The sequence below is a fragment of the Lycium ferocissimum genome, unplaced genomic scaffold (genome assembly GCF_029784015.1).
Source record: "Lycium ferocissimum isolate CSIRO_LF1 unplaced genomic scaffold, AGI_CSIRO_Lferr_CH_V1 ctg3339, whole genome shotgun sequence".
In the NCBI taxonomy this organism is placed as follows: domain Eukaryota; kingdom Viridiplantae; phylum Streptophyta; class Magnoliopsida; order Solanales; family Solanaceae; genus Lycium; species Lycium ferocissimum.
This window is the reverse complement of record NW_026725383.1, coordinates 1-17619: the sequence shown is the minus strand read 5'-3', so window position 1 is coordinate 17619 and position 17619 is coordinate 1. Positions and strand designations below refer to the sequence as shown.

The following is a 17619-nucleotide window of genomic DNA, read 5'->3' as shown; positions in this document are numbered from 1 at the left end:
TTATCCAAGGGGGGGGGTGGTGGAACAGTGCTAGTGCTAGGGATTAATTACATGGTAGGGTGAGGGTGAGTTGTTGTGGGGTGGGGTTGGGCGGTGGTGAGGATAATGGGTGGTGGTTGGGGTGGGTGGCGAGAGGAGTGGGGCGCGCGGTAGTTAGGGATGGGAGTGGGTGGTAGAGCGGTGAGTGGTAGGGTGGGGGTGAGTGGTAGGGTGGGGGTGGTGTGGGATGGATGGTGGAGGGTGGGGCGCGGGGATGGACGCGAGTTGGATGGTGGAGGGTGGGGGAAGGTGGATAGGTCATGATAGGGTGGGAGTAGGGTGAGGTATAATGGAGAAATGAAATACGTAAAAAAATCATAAATCATCGATAAAAATAATCTATAACAAATTACAATTTTACAATACTCCACATAATTTTAAAAATAATGGAACGTCTCTATAAAACCATACATTAAGGGTTAGTTGCATGGCCCGTGGTACTGGTACTGCTGGTATTAATGCGTCAGTTCCCTTCAGCACAGACATCATCGATTAATCTAACAACTTTTGCTTCCCTCGTCTCTTCACTACCAATTATGGCCTCCTCTGCTTCACTTTCCAAATCCAATTTCTCCCTTCATTCCTTCTCTTCTTCTTCTTCTTCACAATTGCCTCATTTCACTTGCATTGCCACTCCACCCAAGCTCCCTCGCTTCTTCCCATCCCAATTCACCATCAAACGCTTTCCAAATGCCCCAATTATCAGAGCCCAAAGCTCTCCAGGTTCTTTTTCACAACAATTCTCTTAAACCCACTTCATATAGTATTTAATTTCCTCCATGTCTTGTTTTGATTTAGTCATTCTCTTATGGTGGGTGGGTCGGTTGTTTTTTCAGATTTCGTCGCCGATGCCAAGTTTTACAAAGTCGAAGCTATTCTAAGGTGCCATCACTTTTCCTCTACATTCTAGCTAATCCACTTCTTCTCATTTTCTTTACTCTGTGGACTGATTCAATTTTGTGTCTTTCATGTTTTGGAATGCACTAGACCTTGGAGAATTCAACAGGTTTCTTCGGTAAGCCACTCCACTTTTAGAAATATTGAATCTTTTCTTTTTGTGATCCTTAAGGTTGCATCCCCACATGATTGCTTAAATTATGGCTCTTTATTTCCTTCACTTCCAGACCCTTTTTTTGGGGTTTTTACTCGACCCCAATTTTACATTTAATCACATTATAGAAAGGGGTGGCTCGACTAAAAGGCCAATAAATCAATCGCTTGAGGCCCCAATATTTTTGGGCCCCCTTTTTTCCTTAAAGATGTATTTTATATATAAACTGTTGCCTCAACCGAAAGGAGTTTTTCAAAATTAAAATTGATAAAATCTTATCTAAGATCAGTAATGTCTCAAGAGAGATTGAATGGATTCGATGTATTATCAATTGAAAAGGAATTGCTAGAACAAATCGATTATAAAACAATAATTAATGACTTTGCATCTGAAAAGGCTAGAAAAGTAGATGTTAAATAAAAATATAGATGATCTTTGCTTTAAAAAAAGAAAAAAAAAATTAGGGCTCTGTTTGAAGTTTGGCTTTAGGCCCCCAATGTTGTTGAGATGGCCCTGAGAAAAGCCTATTGTGGAAAATACTTTTACAGCACGGCTTCAATCTCAGTTGTGATCAAAGTTATAAAGAGCCCAGGGGTTAATTAAAATGCTGCTAGCCTGCTCTATTAATATCAGCACTGATATGTTTGAAAAGCCAATGAGCATTAAGTTTCACCATGATAGAATTTCTATAGTTGCATAATTGTTGGTAACTAGTATTAGGTACATTCGGACATTCTTGACTGCCTCATTCCTCAACTCTTAACGAAGGCGGATCTGCGTTACTATTTATGGGTTCACGTGAATGCAGTAACTTTTGTCCAGACCTTGTATATGTATCAAGAAATCCATGGAATATGTCCACGCACACGTAAGAACAAAAACTTGACTGATAGACACACTTCTGTAATTTTGATGCCATTCAGGTTTCGAGACCTGAGAAGTTTGGTATAGATTTATAGTTAGTCTAAGGTTAATCTCTATTTTCCAGATCCTCTTTGCAGTTTGTCGAACTCTTTGTAAAGCATATACATACAAATGATCAGAACTATGGTTTTATTCTGTGACTCTGTGTCATTGATACAGTTGTTGAAGGAATGTCTACCTAGAATGCAGCATAAATAAGAAGATTCACATTTATTTGCAATTCATCCTTGTTCTTTTTTGTATACAGTCTAACTATTCTTCGCAGAATACACACACACACAAACAAAAAAAAAAAAAAAAAAAAAAAAAAAATCCTCCAGAAACGCTAGAAACATTTAACAATATTGTGAAGCTGAAGGCCAGACATTGGAATCTAGGTATTATGTGGTGACCTATTGAACTCCATTTCACAAACCCGATTGAAGGCAAACATTTTCCTGTAGATATTTCAATACTTCTATTTCTGAAAACCAAAAGATGCCATCATTTACTCATCCTTTCTGAATATGAAGGCACTATTGAAAATGGGCATTCGTGGTGTCACTGTCTCGGATGTTCGTGGTTTTGGCGCCCAAGGTGGCTTGACTGAGAGGCAAGCTGGTATGGAGACATTCATCAATTTTAAATGATTATTTAGGTTATCCTTGATATTTGTCAATTAAAAAGAGATTCTTCCTCGGGTTTTTTAAAATTATCTGCTGCTTGCAGGCTCTGAATTCTCCGAGGACACGTTTGTAGCAAAAGTTAAAATGGAGATTGTTGTCAGCAAAGACCAGGTTTTTGGATTTAAAAGGCCTTGATCAAGTTTTCTGCACTATAATTCAAAACCATATGTGTAAACTATAAAAGTATATGGTTAACGTATCATTTCTGTCTCCTATGTATATACAAGTTTTATGTAAGTGTTGCTTTTTGGGATATTATACCCTTCCTGTGTTATTTACATGTTTGTTCTGATCTACCCTGTAATGCTGTCTTATTAGGTTGAAGGAGTCATTGCAAAGATAATTGAAGAGGCAAGAACTGGTGAAATTGGTGATGGAAAGATCTTCTGTAAGTTTTTCTCTTCATGATCTTGGAGTTCTGTCAGTAGTTATGTTAATATAAATATTAATTTGATGTAAATTCTCCAACCAAGCTTAAGGCCAATTTAGTTAATGTTTCCTCAATGAGTATGCTGTATATTTCTTATCATGATTCATGACATATCCTTAGTACAGGGTAAGGTGTAACACATAATCTTTAACTTGGTGTGTTGTTTCAAGAAAATATTAGCCTTCAAAAGTAGAGGAGTAACCTGTTTGTCGAACATATCAGAAGGCTTACGTGTTTATTTGTGACTGCTTAGATATCGAGGAGATGGAGAACTTTATGTTAAATTTTTTTATTTCCGTGATTTCTGTCTTGATGCAGGTTTTTGGTTTAAAATGATGAATTTCAGTAAAGCCTTAAACTTGTCGAACTTATAGACCAGGGTCCTACATGGGAATATTAATAATTCCACTATTAAGTCATAGTTTTTGCTTGATAAAATAAGATAAAAGGCTGCAGGAATCTCAAATCCGTTGATCTTCTTCTCAGAAAATCCATCGGTGACTTGTTCACAATAGTTTAATTGAAGCCCAAATCCGTTGATCTCTCCTTTGCTTCGATGCTTACTTTCTTAAATATTTAAACACCTTGTGAGAAAATATGATTTCAGTTTCTAGCTTATGAAGATACTTACATACATTTATGATCTATCGATACACACACATGTACTCTTCTATGTTTTCTCTCAAGGCTTTTTTGGTGAGTGCGTTTCTCATGTAAGAAGCCTATCTTTGTTCTTAGTTTCATTTTATTCCGCGAAAATGTCAAGCCAAGCCTGGATTGGATACTGACGCTAGAAGAGCTGTTTGTGTGCTCAAATTAATGGCCAGATTGATTAGCAAGTGGTCAGTTAATGGGCCAAAATTATTCTCCAATGTTAAAACTAAAAAGATACAAGTATCTATCTAGAAAAAAACTATCAAAGAGCATAAAACGCTTTTTTTTTTAAAGTTTCCAGTGGTAACCAGTTCCCATGTATGTGTTTGCCGGGTTCCGTTGCTTTTGGCTAAGTCTCTATTTAGTTTTTTACAATGAACCCCCTCCCCCACCCTCCCACAATGAAGCTGAGGAGAAAAAGAAAGAAAACTAAAGAATGATAAATTTTTTATATACCTATGTTGCAATTTGCTTAAACTAGGTTAAATATTTGATCCTGCCACCCCCAGTCGCAAATTAGACAAAGGTGTCATGGCTGGTAGACACAAGTTTGAATCTATCTTGAACATTTTTCGACTCTCGTTTTTCTTTGTGCTTTTTAGTTTCTTTGTACCAGTAATTCCCTTTTCGGCTCTCCCAATTTTCTTCTATCTTTTTATTATTTAAATTGTCTTTCCTCTATTCTATTATTTTATCTGTGATCTCTAGCGAGAACACACAAATAGAAACTTCAAAATCCCTTAAATTAAGTATTTTTCTTAATCTCAAATCTGTGAGTATTTAAATCGAAAACTTGGGTCTCAATGGGAATTTTGGATTGAGATCCAAATTCAATTTATTTTTATTTTTTATAATTTCTTTTGTTTATTACTCCCTCCGTTCATGTTTACTTATCTATATTTGACTTGGGACACTCTTAATAAGCAATAAATAAAATGAGAAATGAATTGGAGTACTTAATAATAAGGGTAAAATAGCTATAAAATGGTAAATTATGTCTTGATGTTTCAAACTATACAAGTAAAAGTAGACATATATTTTTAGTATAGTGGACAAATAAAAATGGACGGAGGAAGTGTATTGTAAAAAATTGTGCTATTCTATAATTGTTAAATTCAATTTAAATCACTTTACTACTTAAATTGTGATGGAAATTTCACAAGCATTGCTTAGAAAAAAACATGAAATTTATGATTTATTTTTGAAAACTTGTAGTTTATCTAATTCTACATTTACTTATGGGGTGTAATTACCTATTGAAGAGTTTTTCTATTATTTTTCTTATTTTGATTGGTGTAATTCCCTTATTGAAGATGTTATTTTACTTGTGCAAGTTTATTTTTTAATATACATAAAAGATGCAAGTCCCTTGGTGAAAATGTTGATTTTATCTTGTTATTAATGGGTGTGATTCCTTGTTTAAGATGTTAATTATGTTCGTTTCTTGATTTTTGAGATGTAATTTTATATTTGCAAATAATAAAAAGGCCTATTAAGTTGATCCGAATAAACTAAAAAAAAGATGAACCCTACCCAACACGTTCCTAGCCAGATGTACATTGAAGAAAAGTATGGCACCCCGACACCTTCAAATTCTAGATCCGTCTCTGGACATAACTAAAGAAAACTAAAGATTTAAAGACATTAACTATCTTATATTAACATAGCTAACTTTAAGAACATCTTCATAATTTTGCACCCTGGGGAAGTGATATGGATTAGAGTGATGTGCTATTAGTCGAGATAGAAATAAGTCAAAAGTGGCCCACTAGGCGAAGCCTAGTTGATTAGGAAAGTGGAGCTTGAAGAGTCTTCCGATATTTTCCTCTGCAGTTCTTAATTTTTCATGGTAAAGCAGCATTCCGGGGATTGGAATAGCATTTCTGCACACAATCTAACTTTAGTAACTATATTCCATAATTTTTTATCTTTCTAATGTTTAAACATGACATGCTTGTCCTTGCAAAGAAAATCTTAAACGAGTCAAAGAGACCATGAATTTCAAATTGGCTATTAAAGTTTGGCATCAATTGGGATATTATTGTTAGTTTTTCATCATCCAATTGGATTTTCGGGAACCTTTGCTTGTTGGAGATGTTACAAAATGTGGTGAGTTATTGATTCTGTTTCTTTTTTCTTTTGCAGTGATTCCTATATGTGATGTGATAAGAGTTCGCACTGGTAAGCAGAAAGTCTTTCTGACGGTAGTCCTTTTGAATTTATAAATGATATATATAGGTTGATTTGTCTGAATTTCATCTCCTTCATAGAAGTCAAAACTTGTCCCTTGTAATGATTCCATATATGGTACACTGTAACAGGAGAACGGGGAGAAAAGGCAGAGAGGATGGTGGGAGGGCATGCTGATATTGCCTCTTCATTATCAACTCCTTGAGCTGCCTCTAGCTTGACGTTAAAATGTTTAATAATATTTAGTTATGTATCATGGCCATGTTATGTTTCGAGTTATGGAACAAGGTCCATTTTTTATTTGGAACGTGTTGTCAAGATCGAAAAATAAAAGAAGTTGGTCTTACCGTGTACCTGTGGTTTCAGTTGAGTTATAAGTTGGAAATCTTATAATTTTCTAGGAAAGTTGTAGCTTAGTCCCTCGTACTTTACAGAGTGCTACACCTTAATTTTAATGTCATATGTTCGTTGATCACTGAGTGAAGCGTTGTGCAATCTAGTCTTTCCCGATAGATCAGTATACTCATACAGTGATTCTTTCTTGTTCTTATTCTAGTAAATCTGTTCACTTCTCTTTCAACATAAAACTATTTTTTACGACTTTGTATGCTACCCCCTCCGTCCCATAATAAGTATCACCTTGGTCAAAAAAAAAATTGTTCCATAATAAGTGTCATTTTAGGAAACTAAGACATATATTGACTAATTTTTTTCCACAATAAAGTAATATCTAAATGATGATTGAAAAAGTCACATAGTAATTTGGTATTGTTAGATTTTCAATGTTAAAAGGGTTACTTCTTGCGCATGCTCTAATCAATAAGTAAAAGTAATTTGTTTTTATTATATAGGAATAATTTGATAAACTTCACATTGGATTATTGATTTCTTAATATGGGTATTTTTTGCTAAAGTGATACTTATTATGGGATGGAGGGATAGTAAAAAGAATTCTTCGGAAACAAAATTGAACTCAAAAAACAAAAACGATATAAAATCAAGATCCACGTTTCCCATTCCTATCCATAAATATTCTTCATTCAAGAGAACATATATCTAATACATTACTGCGGTTCAGGTATGTCACTCAAATTACAGAATATATATCGGAAGATAACTGCATGCTCTCTGCAATCAACCCTAAGTTTTACCTCTCAAGAGAAAAAATCGGGGAACTTTAACCTTGTTAAATCCCGGTCTATATATTCTCCGTGCCTAAGCAGCGGAGGGCGCAGTGAGATAGTGCGCTGCACCAGCTTCAGACATAGCTGCTGCAATCAATGGCTGCAAATTTATGGGTTCTGAATTATCCGCTCCTTGGTTGACCGGCTTCTTGTAGTCCAAGGACCCATCATTGTAAATGTCCCACCATTTCTGCACCAGCATTTTTATGTCTTCCCTTTCCATGTTCTCTTCCTTCCCTGTGTACCTCCATGGCTTTGATCCCTACACCATCATCATAACAAATTCAAAATCAGCTACTCCGTCCCACTCATTTTATGTGAAAGTGTTTGGCTAACACATGCACATAGCTCAAGAAGAAAAAGAGACTGAATTTTGAAATATGAGGTCTAAATTATGTCAAAGACATTTTCGACCATAACATCATGTCATTAAGTTAAAATGAAAAGTTTTAAATTATATTACTTCTAAAATAGATTTTTTTTTTTTTTAAATAAACTAAAAGAGTAAGCGTGTCACACATGTGACAGAAGAAATAAGTGCTTATTTTCTTTCATCAAACTTTAACAATTTAATTAAATGTAACACGGGATATTAGTGACTGCATGTAGATATTGCACGTAAAGTAGGATACAACGTACCGCTGCACAATAATGTACAACTTTTACTTCGTCCAATTTAACGTTCTCTGGATGACGCCATAACATTGCTAAGACAAGGTTGTAAGTTAGAGGTATTGGCTTGTAAATATTCTTGAAATACATGTTCAGGAAGTCCTGCAATATTTCATCATGTCCAGTAAATAAAATGTATAAGCGTATATATATGAATTGATCATTAACGAATTCAATGACATTTTCTTTGAATAATCAAGGCATCCAAGTTAATTAATCACATGCACCTCAACTAATTCCCCGAAGATAGTAAGGAGTGAAAAAGTATATATATATACCTGTTCAGCAAAGGGAGTAGGAGGAGTTATCTTAAGGGTCTTCAAGAGGTCTTTGTAAGTGTCAAGGTCGGGCTCGAACACGAACATGCCAGCGTTAAAATAAAGGGAAGGTGGTTGACCCAATTCCTCATTGTCATTGGGCCACTTAACTTTGTCTGGGCATTGCTGGCAGTAGCCTATTTTATATTGAGGTGTGTGACTCCATGTTTTCTCACAGAAGCAGTCCATCACCGCATAAAAGTGGCCATCAGGCAAATCAAATAGATGATCAATGTTGTCGTACACCTGTATTTCACCGTCTAGGTATATCATCTTCTCGTACTCCACAAACTGCACCAACACCAAAATAAAACATCCTTAATTAATCAACATCACAGATCAAATAATAATAGACCAAATTCTCATCTGTTTTCTGTTGACATCTAAGAAACCATTTACCCATCAATGTCGACGACATAATTAAGTTATAAATAATAATAAAAAGTTTGACAACTTGATCTTTTACTAGATGACACGACCACACAAATTCTAATATGGTATCAAACAAAACATCCTGAATTCGAAGCTAACCACCACGTAATATATCAAAAAGAATACTTCACGTGCTCATCTCCTTATAAAGAATATTCTTGCTTAAGAAGGCGTCTCTAATTTATAATTTAAGCTTTTAGATGAGATGATCACACATTCTAATTTTTTTTTTTTTTTTTTTTAATCAATTTCCCAGTATCACACATTCTAATAGATTATATAGTCGAAGGAGTAATCTAACACGTGGTCAAAGATGATCCTAGCTAAGATAAGTATAGATAACATGCATGTTCAATTAATTCAACATTTGTTGACTAAGTTAGAGATATATATATATATGAAAAAAATACTAATTTCTTCTTAAAGAAAATTCAAATTTAATTAACAATTTCTAATGGGTGATTATGGCTAACTTATTAAATTTAAATTCGACGTACCTCCCATATACGAAGCTTGGAATAATTAATGACGTAATAAGCCATGGCGAATTGAGTTTGATTCTCCGGTGGATAAACAGGCTCAATCTCCCTAACAATGCAACCTTGAGCCTCCAATATACGGCGGTGCTCCTCCGGCACATCGGGAAGCACCGCCACCACGAGCGGATACGCCGCTTGTACCTTCCTCAAACCCTTAGCCAAACCAACGACTCCCTTCACGTAGTCCCCATTTCCAGCTAAGAACGTAACATATGCTTTAGTATTTGATGCATTATTATTATTGGTTAGAATCGTTGGTTTTACCATTTGTCCGCTCACTGACACAATTTCCGGAGCCATAATTAATTTGGACAAGAAATTATAGTTTTTTTGTTTTGATTATATATGCAAGGAAATTACGAAAGATAAATGTAGGGTTAATAAGGAAGGATTTGTGTGGAAGAAGATGAGAGAGCAGAGAGGCCTTTGAGCTTTTTTGCTTTCGCAGAGTTAAGTTCTTTGGGTCGGTCTGGTCTGAGGAAAAATGTTTGGGGTCAATGCTGCTGTATATATAGGGCCCTGTTAGCTAAAAATAGTAGATGGAGGAGAGTGAAAGTAGGAAGGCAATCGACAGATAAATTTTGGATTTTGTGTGGCATCCAATATTATTTGATCCAACGGTTGACAGTGATGATCAGGGAAGTTTCTGGAGAAATTGAGTTGTGGACATGGAGAAGGGAAGCCACTAGCTAGCGCTAGATGATATTGGGGCTCTTACGTTGTCTAAGCTAGTATAGTGGTCGTATTCTGGATGATTCCAGTGGAGTTAGATCCACTTAATTAAGGATATTTTGGCGGCCGTCAAAGACAATCATTGCATGAGGTTGACCCGAAATTTTGATGACAATCTTTTTTTGTTACTCCCTCCGTTCCAAAAAAATTATTTTACTTTCTTTATCAGTTTATCTCAAAAAAGATTGACACGTTATTATATTTAGAAATAATTTAACTTTTTGAGATGATTTACATCCACACAAATATCTAAGGCTTATTTTGGACCACATTTCAAAAGTCTTTCTTTATTTCTTAAATTTTGTGCTGTCAAATTAAGACAATCTTTTTGAGATGGAGAGAGTAATATTTTTTAACAATGTACGTAGAGTTTTCCATAATATTAAACAATGTCATTTCTTTTTCACAAACTCAAAAAAATAATAATTAAGATCACATAAATTGAAATGAATCGGGTAGTAAAAAAGTAGGGGTGGCAATTGGGCGGGTTGGGTCAAATTTGGGCGGGTCAAAACGGGTCAAAGCAACATACGGGTCAAGACCCAACCCGCCCAAAATTTGTGTGAATCAAAATGAGTTGGGTCAAAATGGATCAAATAAAGGGTCATAACCTAACCCGCCCAACTTGACCCTTTTTTCCTCCTTTGTTTCTTTCTCTTCAACTTTGAATTCATACCCTATCAACACAACAGTATATCAAATTATATGCGTACGTGATGTCGTGATCGGTTTAAGATCTAGTACGTAATTCATCATATGTTTATCAGAAGAACCTTTGCAAGTTAAGGTTGGTTGTCAACATAACTCACGGAATACCTCAACAAAATTCAACTCATTTCATACATTTTCAGTACATTAAAAATCAAAGGTTTTTCCTCCAAAACTTAAAATAGAATTACATAACTGCTATTTCTTCAATGTCTTGAAATTTTCTTTAGTTCAAGTGCCTCTTTCCATGTCTCCTGCAACACTTTCTCAGTTCTTCTACATTTGCAAATCGACAAACAATTCACAAACTGTGCCATCAAGCTTTGAACGGTAGCAGTAAGCCTGGAATAATCCCCATTTAGTTGGTAAACGTGATACTGCAGTTCTTTCAACAAGCTTTTCCCTCGTTCTCCTATATCTGCAAGCAGTAAAATATGACAAACAAATAAGAAAGTTGGCCGTGTTTGCCTGAGTACAAATTGAAGGCTGCAATAGGAAAATATGGCATCTGAAACTGCAGTCTAACTTCTCAACACTAGTATGCAGAAATAAGGGAATAAAGAAAGAAATGGGCTACTGAAATGGAATGAACATACGTTAATGATTCACCTAACTAAATCAGTTATTGAGACAATCGGAATCTTGTGCTCCAAGGACAAATTTTCCTTAATGCAATTTAGCACAGATGCTGAAAAATTCAGGTTTAATAACTTGAAAATTCCATGATAGCATAATGGGAAATCCTTTACGAGGTGGAAATAATGCATATATCATAACCAGTTGAATTGCACCAAAAAGGAAATAAGCAAGTGGACATTGTTCAAAGCACGACAACCTCAAATGAGATATCCTTAATTTGGTGAAACACACTTGCAGTCTTAGCACACTTATAAATAAATTTGGCACTGCTTGACAATTTTGTGTGGCAAGAAGAGAGACTTGAAGAGAACGCTGAGATAAGTTACTTGTAGTAAGTAACACTACTCCAACTTTTGAGGAAAAAGTAAAACCAAGAAAATGGCCTCAGCATCTGCGCTAAAGTCATCTCCAGTTGTTGACAAGTCTAAGTTCATTAAGGGGCAAACTCTTCCTAAAATTGTCACATATACAATACAATCTACTCCCTAAAATATAATTGTCACATATACAATACAATCTACTCCCTAAAATATAATTGTCACATATACAATACAATCTACTCCCTAAAAAATAAATGCAATATTAATGGAAACTAAGGAGATAGATAGACTTAGTAAAACTGCAGTTTTTCTGTTAATAAGTTGGCCACACTGATATCAGTTTTTCTCAGTTGTTCTAGATTTGCAAATCGACAAACAATCCACTCTTTCTGTGGATAATCCAGAAAATAGTGTAGAACAATACACAAGAAGATGGCAAGCAACAATGTCTCTATTTTGGTTTACCTATGCCATAGTAGTTATCAGCACCTAGCGACAATCTTCTCCACATCAATTTCAATATCATCTTCGTCAGAATCATCAGCCACTAAAAATAGATTAAAAAAAAGAATTGATAACTATAGAGAAAGAGTAAGAACAAAAAATTGACATAATACAGATCAATAAGAATAAATTTTACCTCCATTTCCGTAGAGCCAATCTTGAGCACACAACTTAGCTTCTGCAATTTCTGGTAAGATTGAACTTTCATATTTCCCAATTACTCGTCCTCCAATACTGAACGTTGATTTAGACGCAACAGTACTAATAGGTATACTTAAAACATCTCGTGCCATCATTGATAGCTCAGGGTATCTAATCATGTTATCTTTCCAAAATTTAAGTACATCTAGATTTTCATTTCCCCTTCGGACAAGTACAGGCTCTTCCAAATATAAATCTAATTGTGTTTTTTCCGAATTAGATTCTGACTGACTCTCAAACAAGTCATACTCATCCATTACATCTCTTACTTCACTATCACATCCATCAACAATACTTTCCACCAATGCGCTATTAGCTGCTGGAGATTTCACATACTCCTTAAATAATCGATGCAAAATCAACAACTGTAACACCCCATATCTTAAAATAAAGGTTAGACTCATATCGTAAGAGTTCCGGAGGAAATTTGAAAGTTTATACGCATTACGAAAGTGGTTGACAAGCCTAATTCGGGCACCCATAACCCCTTGATTCATTGAGAATTTGTAAAAGGTTCCTTAATGAAAGTTATAGTGCATAGAAATACCTTTCCAGGCATATAAGGACCAGGTCAATTGGAGTTTGGACCAAGGAGATATGATCTTCTCAAAATGGCTAATAGAGAGGTTCTTCAGATTCGGTAGAATCGACTAAGTTTTCGATACGTCTGCCTTCCAGCCCAATTTACGGAAGATACGTTGATAATTTGAGAAAATGTAAAACATGAAAGTTGTAGCCCTTTGAAATAGCTTTCCAACGGTATATTATAAAGCCCGAACGGAGCTCTGTGCTAGGAGTTATGCCCATTTTACTAAATGCTATCGACTTGGTGTAAAATTGACAGGGGAGCTCGCCGAGCGAGGCCCAAAGTGAGGAAAGGGCTTGCCTTGGACCGCGCTCAGCGAGGTAGGGATCCAAAAGTGGGACAAAGTCAAAAAAATTTGTCTAAGTGTAAAATGGACAAGGGAGCTCGCCGAGCGAGGCCCAAAACGAGGCAGGGGAAAGCCATAGACCGCGCTCGGTGAGCCAGGGGGTCCAAAATGACCCATGCCATAAATTCAACACATAACTCGAAATTTTAGTTATTAGACATTCCAACTTCGTTCTAAAGCCCTAAGCAATTACTTTTCTTTTCTCCTCATCTTCCCACGTCAAGGTAAGACCGCTCTAACGATTCCTAAGTAATTATAACAGTAATTCATGAATTGTAACATGATTCTTCAACCAAAACATAGGATTTCCAAGGTATATCCATCTCAAGCGATTCAAAGCTAGAGTTTTGGTGTTCTTCATCAGAGAAGCAATTTTAGTTCGTTAGATTGGAGCGTTTACAGGTATGTAGAGTTACTATCTATGTGTGGGAACATCATTGTTCTTCCCCACGCCTCATAATCCATAAATTATGATTCTCTACTAAAACTAGGGTTTCTATACCATGCTCATGATAACCCTAGGTCTATGTCCATGATTATATTATGTATGAATTGTTATAATTCCATCATTGAGTTCTTAATATTTCTTTATGATTATTGAGAATCCGTCCGTAATCCATGAAAACCCATATCTTGTATTCCATGGGTTCTTGCATGCATGTTTTTAATAAAAATGCTTATTTCATGAATATCCTACATGTCTACAAGTTTTCATGCAATTGTATTATATAACTATCTTCACGCCATGACTCAAGATACATACATGCTAAATACAAGTTGTTTCATGAAACCATGTTTACAATTTATTTCATGAAACCATGCTTACAAGTTATTTCGTGAAATCATGATTACAAGACAAGTACAAGTTAATTCACGAAAATCATGGGCTTCTCACCAATTATATCATGTCCATATTTTTGGGAGTTGCACGAATTACCGAGAAGGCTCGTATAGCCCGAAACTATGCGTAGCCACCGTAGGACAAGGATCGCTCCGCCCCCGCTAGGACGATTCCTTAATTTTACACCGAATGGATCCATCGGCATGTTACCACCTTATACCCCGAGTAAGGTATGGGGGCTCCGCCGGTCCCGAGGTACCGTACTCACGTATCCACGTGGTGATATCATGTTGTCGGTTTGAAATGCTCTCCCTACTTATCATGTTTTTATGTTATATATATATATATATATATATATATATATATATATATATATATATATATATATATATATATATATATATGTACTCATGCTCATGTTCATATCCAGTTTTCGCTTTAGCTTCTTATCATGTTATCCCATGTCCCATGTTATTTCATTCGCCGTTTTTACATACCAAGACATTTAATGTGCCGACGTCCCCTTTGTATTGCTCGGGGCTCCATTTCACGATGCAGTCGATTTACAGGACGACGCATCTGCTCAGTAGGACAGCATTCGTATCAGCTTATTGGTGCGCCCCATCTCATTCGGGGTTTGGTCAACTCTTTGTTTTATGATTAACTATGCATCTAAGGTATGCTGGGGGCCTTGTCCCAGCGAGTATGTTTTCCATGTTCAGACTTATGTTAGAGGTTTCATAGACTAGACAAGTCATTTATGGTATGTCAGACATTCGGAGTCGTATAGCCATTTTGGCTCATTAATGTTATTTCCGCACTCATGTTTAAACAAGTATTTTGATTAAGTATTATGACTTATTGCATTTTATAAAGGCTCATCATGCATTCACGTTATAGTCCGCTCATGTTATGCCTCATGATGATTCAAAGAAGCCATGTGGTTCGCTCGGTCACATGCAGTAAGGCACCGAGGGCTTTGTTACGTCCAGGCCATGGTTCGGGGCGTGACAACAACCTTCACTTTTGCGTTACAAGTCAAAAAATCAAGCTTTGAAAAGCAGAATTTCACAAACTTTAACTTGTATCGAGGATCAAGAACGACTGCCAAAGATAAAACTGGAGTATACTCTTCCCAATACTTTGAAATTTTTTTTTCCATTTCCTCCGCCATTTCCCTGATATCAGAGTGTTGACTAATTTTCTCTTCTAGTATCAACAAATGAATTTCCCACACTTTCTGAAAAAATAAATTGGCCGTTGGATATTGGCTTCCCGAGAACAAAGTAGTGATTTCATCAAAAGGTTTTAGGAATTTGGCAATTGTTTCTGCCTTATACCAATCCATTTCTGAAGGACAGCATTTAAAATTCACATCAAGTAATTTAAAGTCAAAAAAGGCCCGACGATAAGGAATTGCACTCTCAATCATAAGAAACGTGTAGTTCCATCTCGTAGGCACATCTTGACGCACTTTCCCGGTCAACTTCAATCCAAGATTCTTGATACAATCCACAAACTTTATTATCCTCGACTCGGAACCTTTCACATATTTAATACTTTCTCTTATGTTAAAGATGGGAGCCTCTATTTACTTTAGACCTGCTTTCACAATCAGATTTAAGATATGATTTGCACAACGAATATGGAGAAAGTCCCCGTCACATACCAAAGAATCCATCAAGTTTGAGTTCTCTTTCAAACTATCCACAATTTTCTCATTGTAACTTGCATTATCTAAGGTTATCAAAAATATTTTCTTCTCGATTCCCCATTCCTTCAAAAAGTTAATCAATATTGGCCCCAAAACTTGACCAGTATGCGGAGGAGGCACATGACGGAATATCAGAATCCTCTTCTGTAAAATCCAATTCAAGTCAACATAATGAGCCGTCAAACAAAAGTAACCATTTAAGGTAATTGATGTCCACAAATCAGTAGTCAAGCACACTCTACTAGGAATTTTTGCAATTTCATTATGAACTATTTCTTTTTGCTTCTGATATAATTTTAAAACATCAACCTTTGAAGTATTTCTTGAAATAGTCTTGACAGTAGGGTTCAAGAAACTATAGGATTCAAGAAACTAAGTATCTCTCTTATCCCTTCATAATCCACAAATGCAAAAGGTAAATTATGCCTTACTATAGCTTTGGCCATCAATTCACGGAACATTTCATTATTCACAACTGGATAACGACCCGATTCTGACACATGGCTATGGCGTTTAGCTCGATGACGCTTTAAGTTTGAAGTTCTAGCCGTAGAATCTGCCAAATATACCTGACCACATTCTTTACATTTTGCCCTCAACCTACTATTCGGATTAGTGTCAAGTGGTAACTTCCAAAAGTGATCCCATACCTTAGAAGTCTTCCTACATACACTTGTAGAGCTGACTTCAATTGACTCTTCGATTTCATCTATATGTTCCATCAATTTCGAGGATTGCTGATATACAAGACAAGCAAAAAAATTATGAGCAAAGGACAATTCCAAGAGAATAAAAAGAGGAAAAGCAATTCTTAATCAGAACCAGAAATCAAAAACTAAAAATATATATATTCATGAAAAAAAGGAAAAGGAGAGGGTCACTGACTCACTGCTATGAAGAACATACTGGAAGCAAAGAAAAAAAAAAAAGAAAAACTCAAAGTATATACGAAATGAAAATCAAAAAAGCAGAAAAATAAGATATAAAGTTTAAATTTTCATATTATTTTAGCAAGAAACTAAAACCCATATCAGAAAAATTCATTCATATACTTGATTATTAAGTATAAGAAGCAACTATATTGTTATGATTAATTGCTATACCTATAAGAAGCAACATGTTCCAAGCAGAGAGAGAATTGAAAACAGGGGAATCCGTTGAAATTGAGAAAAAAAAAGTGATTTAACCTAGTTGGAAGAGGTGGAGAGAGTTAAAGTAGCTGAGGGTTACACTGATTAACCTGTTGGGCTGCATTGGATGTCAACCCGTTGGGTTACACTTATTAAGCCCATTTTTGGCCCAATCTCCAACGGGTCTTGTCACGACCCAACTAGGGGCCGCGACGAGCACCCGACACTTGTACCGAGCACCCCCTATCATATGTCTTGTTCTTATTACTAAGTGGGCCGTATGAACACTGACATTTTTTTTTCCTTAACAACATCGTCGATAATAGCATACATGTAGACGAGTAGCAATATCAACTGTACTGACATATCATATGGTGACAAAGACAACTAGGCTGTGAAACATCTACCTGTACATATCTGTCTACGAGCCTCTAAACACGATACATATAATTACAAGTAACTGACTTTGCTGTGTCCAAATATATACATAAAAGTAGTACCCAAAATAGAAGCTCCGAAACAACTGGAGCGCCTCTCGAGATACAGCTGAAAAGCTCCTAGGGGTCAATCCCGTCAACCTGTCGACCTGCGTGGCATGAGACGCAGCCCCCGAAGAAAAGGGGTCAGTACGAACAGTGTACCGAGTATGTAAGCCATGGAAATAATACAATGAAAGCAGGTAACATATGAGCAATAACAACATGTGGGACCAAGGATCATATAACGAGATAAAGGGGATAATCTGTACCTGTGAGTGCCTTTCAGGCGGATGTCATGCTTGCTTATTATATACTTTTGTTC

At 36.0% G+C, this 17619-nt stretch overlaps 3 protein-coding genes across 5 annotated transcripts; 1 reads left to right on the top strand and 2 right to left on the bottom strand.

Moving 5' to 3' along the window:
* Positions 1 to 464: 464 nt before the first annotated feature.
* LOC132044043 (nitrogen regulatory protein P-II homolog) lies at positions 465 to 6306 on the top strand. Its single transcript, XM_059434522.1, has 8 exons — positions 465 to 762; positions 876 to 921; positions 1027 to 1054; positions 2527 to 2614; positions 2723 to 2790; positions 2998 to 3067; positions 5909 to 5944; positions 6085 to 6306. The coding sequence occupies exons 1-8, from the start codon at positions 498 to 500 to the stop codon at positions 6156 to 6158; spliced, it is 675 nt and encodes a 224-aa protein (XP_059290505.1). The 5' UTR covers positions 465 to 497; the 3' UTR covers positions 6159 to 6306.
* Positions 6307 to 6895: 589 nt separating this feature from the next.
* LOC132044051 (galactinol synthase 1-like) lies at positions 6896 to 9738 on the bottom strand. Of its 2 annotated transcripts, XM_059434532.1 has the most exons (4): positions 9056 to 9722; positions 8088 to 8417; positions 7777 to 7911; positions 6906 to 7399 (listed from the first exon to the last, which is right to left on the bottom strand). In XM_059434532.1, exons 1-4 carry the CDS (start codon positions 9395 to 9397, stop codon positions 7169 to 7171), a joined length of 1038 nt encoding a protein of 345 aa, XP_059290515.1. In that variant the 5' UTR covers positions 9398 to 9722; the 3' UTR covers positions 6906 to 7168. The 2 variants fall into 2 exon arrangements, with proteins under 2 accessions (XP_059290516.1, XP_059290515.1); XM_059434533.1 differs by lacking the exon at positions 7777 to 7911 and having other exon boundaries at positions 6896 to 7399; positions 9056 to 9738.
* Positions 9739 to 11906: 2168 nt separating this feature from the next.
* Positions 11907 to 17000, bottom strand: LOC132044046 (zinc finger BED domain-containing protein RICESLEEPER 2-like). Of its 2 annotated transcripts, XM_059434527.1 has the most exons (5): positions 16792 to 17000; positions 16339 to 16425; positions 14987 to 16257; positions 12137 to 12566; positions 11907 to 12043 (listed from the first exon to the last, which is right to left on the bottom strand). In XM_059434527.1, the coding sequence occupies exons 3-5, from the start codon at positions 15404 to 15406 to the stop codon at positions 11979 to 11981; spliced, it is 915 nt and encodes a 304-aa protein (XP_059290510.1). In that variant the 5' UTR covers positions 15407 to 16257; positions 16339 to 16425; positions 16792 to 17000; the 3' UTR covers positions 11907 to 11978. The 2 variants fall into 2 exon arrangements, with proteins under 2 accessions (XP_059290510.1, XP_059290509.1); XM_059434526.1 differs by having other exon boundaries at positions 14987 to 16425; positions 16792 to 16997.
* Between the last annotated feature and the right edge of the window lie 619 nt (positions 17001 to 17619).

Bases quoted from the DNA above. Each gene is read 5' to 3' on its own strand.
- LOC132044043 (XM_059434522.1), top strand. From the start codon at position 498: ATGCGTCAGTTCCCTTCAGCACAGACATCATCGATTAATCTAACAACT. The intron at 1,055-2,526 runs GTAAGCCACTCC...CTGAATATGAAG, and splicing joins GAATTCAACAGGTTTCTTCG to GCACTATTGAAAATGGGCAT. The intron at 2,615-2,722 runs GTATGGAGACAT...TGCTGCTTGCAG, and splicing joins CTTGACTGAGAGGCAAGCTG to GCTCTGAATTCTCCGAGGAC.
- LOC132044051 (XM_059434532.1), bottom strand. From the start codon at position 9,397: ATGGCTCCGGAAATTGTGTCAGTGAGCGGACAAATGGTAAAACCAACG. The intron at 8,418-9,055 runs GTACGTCGAATT...GTGTTGGTGCAG, and splicing joins CCAAGCTTCGTATATGGGAG to TTTGTGGAGTACGAGAAGAT. The intron at 7,400-7,776 runs GTACGTTGTATC...ATGATGGTGTAG, and splicing joins TTGTACATTATTGTGCAGCG to GGATCAAAGCCATGGAGGTA.
- LOC132044046 (XM_059434527.1), bottom strand. From the start codon at position 15,406: ATGATTGAGAGTGCAATTCCTTATCGTCGGGCCTTTTTTGACTTTAAA. The intron at 12,567-14,986 runs GTCACGCCCCGA...GGGGTGTTACAG, and splicing joins ACGCAAAAGTGAAGGTTGTT to TTGTTGATTTTGCATCGATT. The intron at 12,044-12,136 runs GTAAAATTTATT...ATCTATTTTTAG, and splicing joins TTGGCTCTACGGAAATGGAG to TGGCTGATGATTCTGACGAA.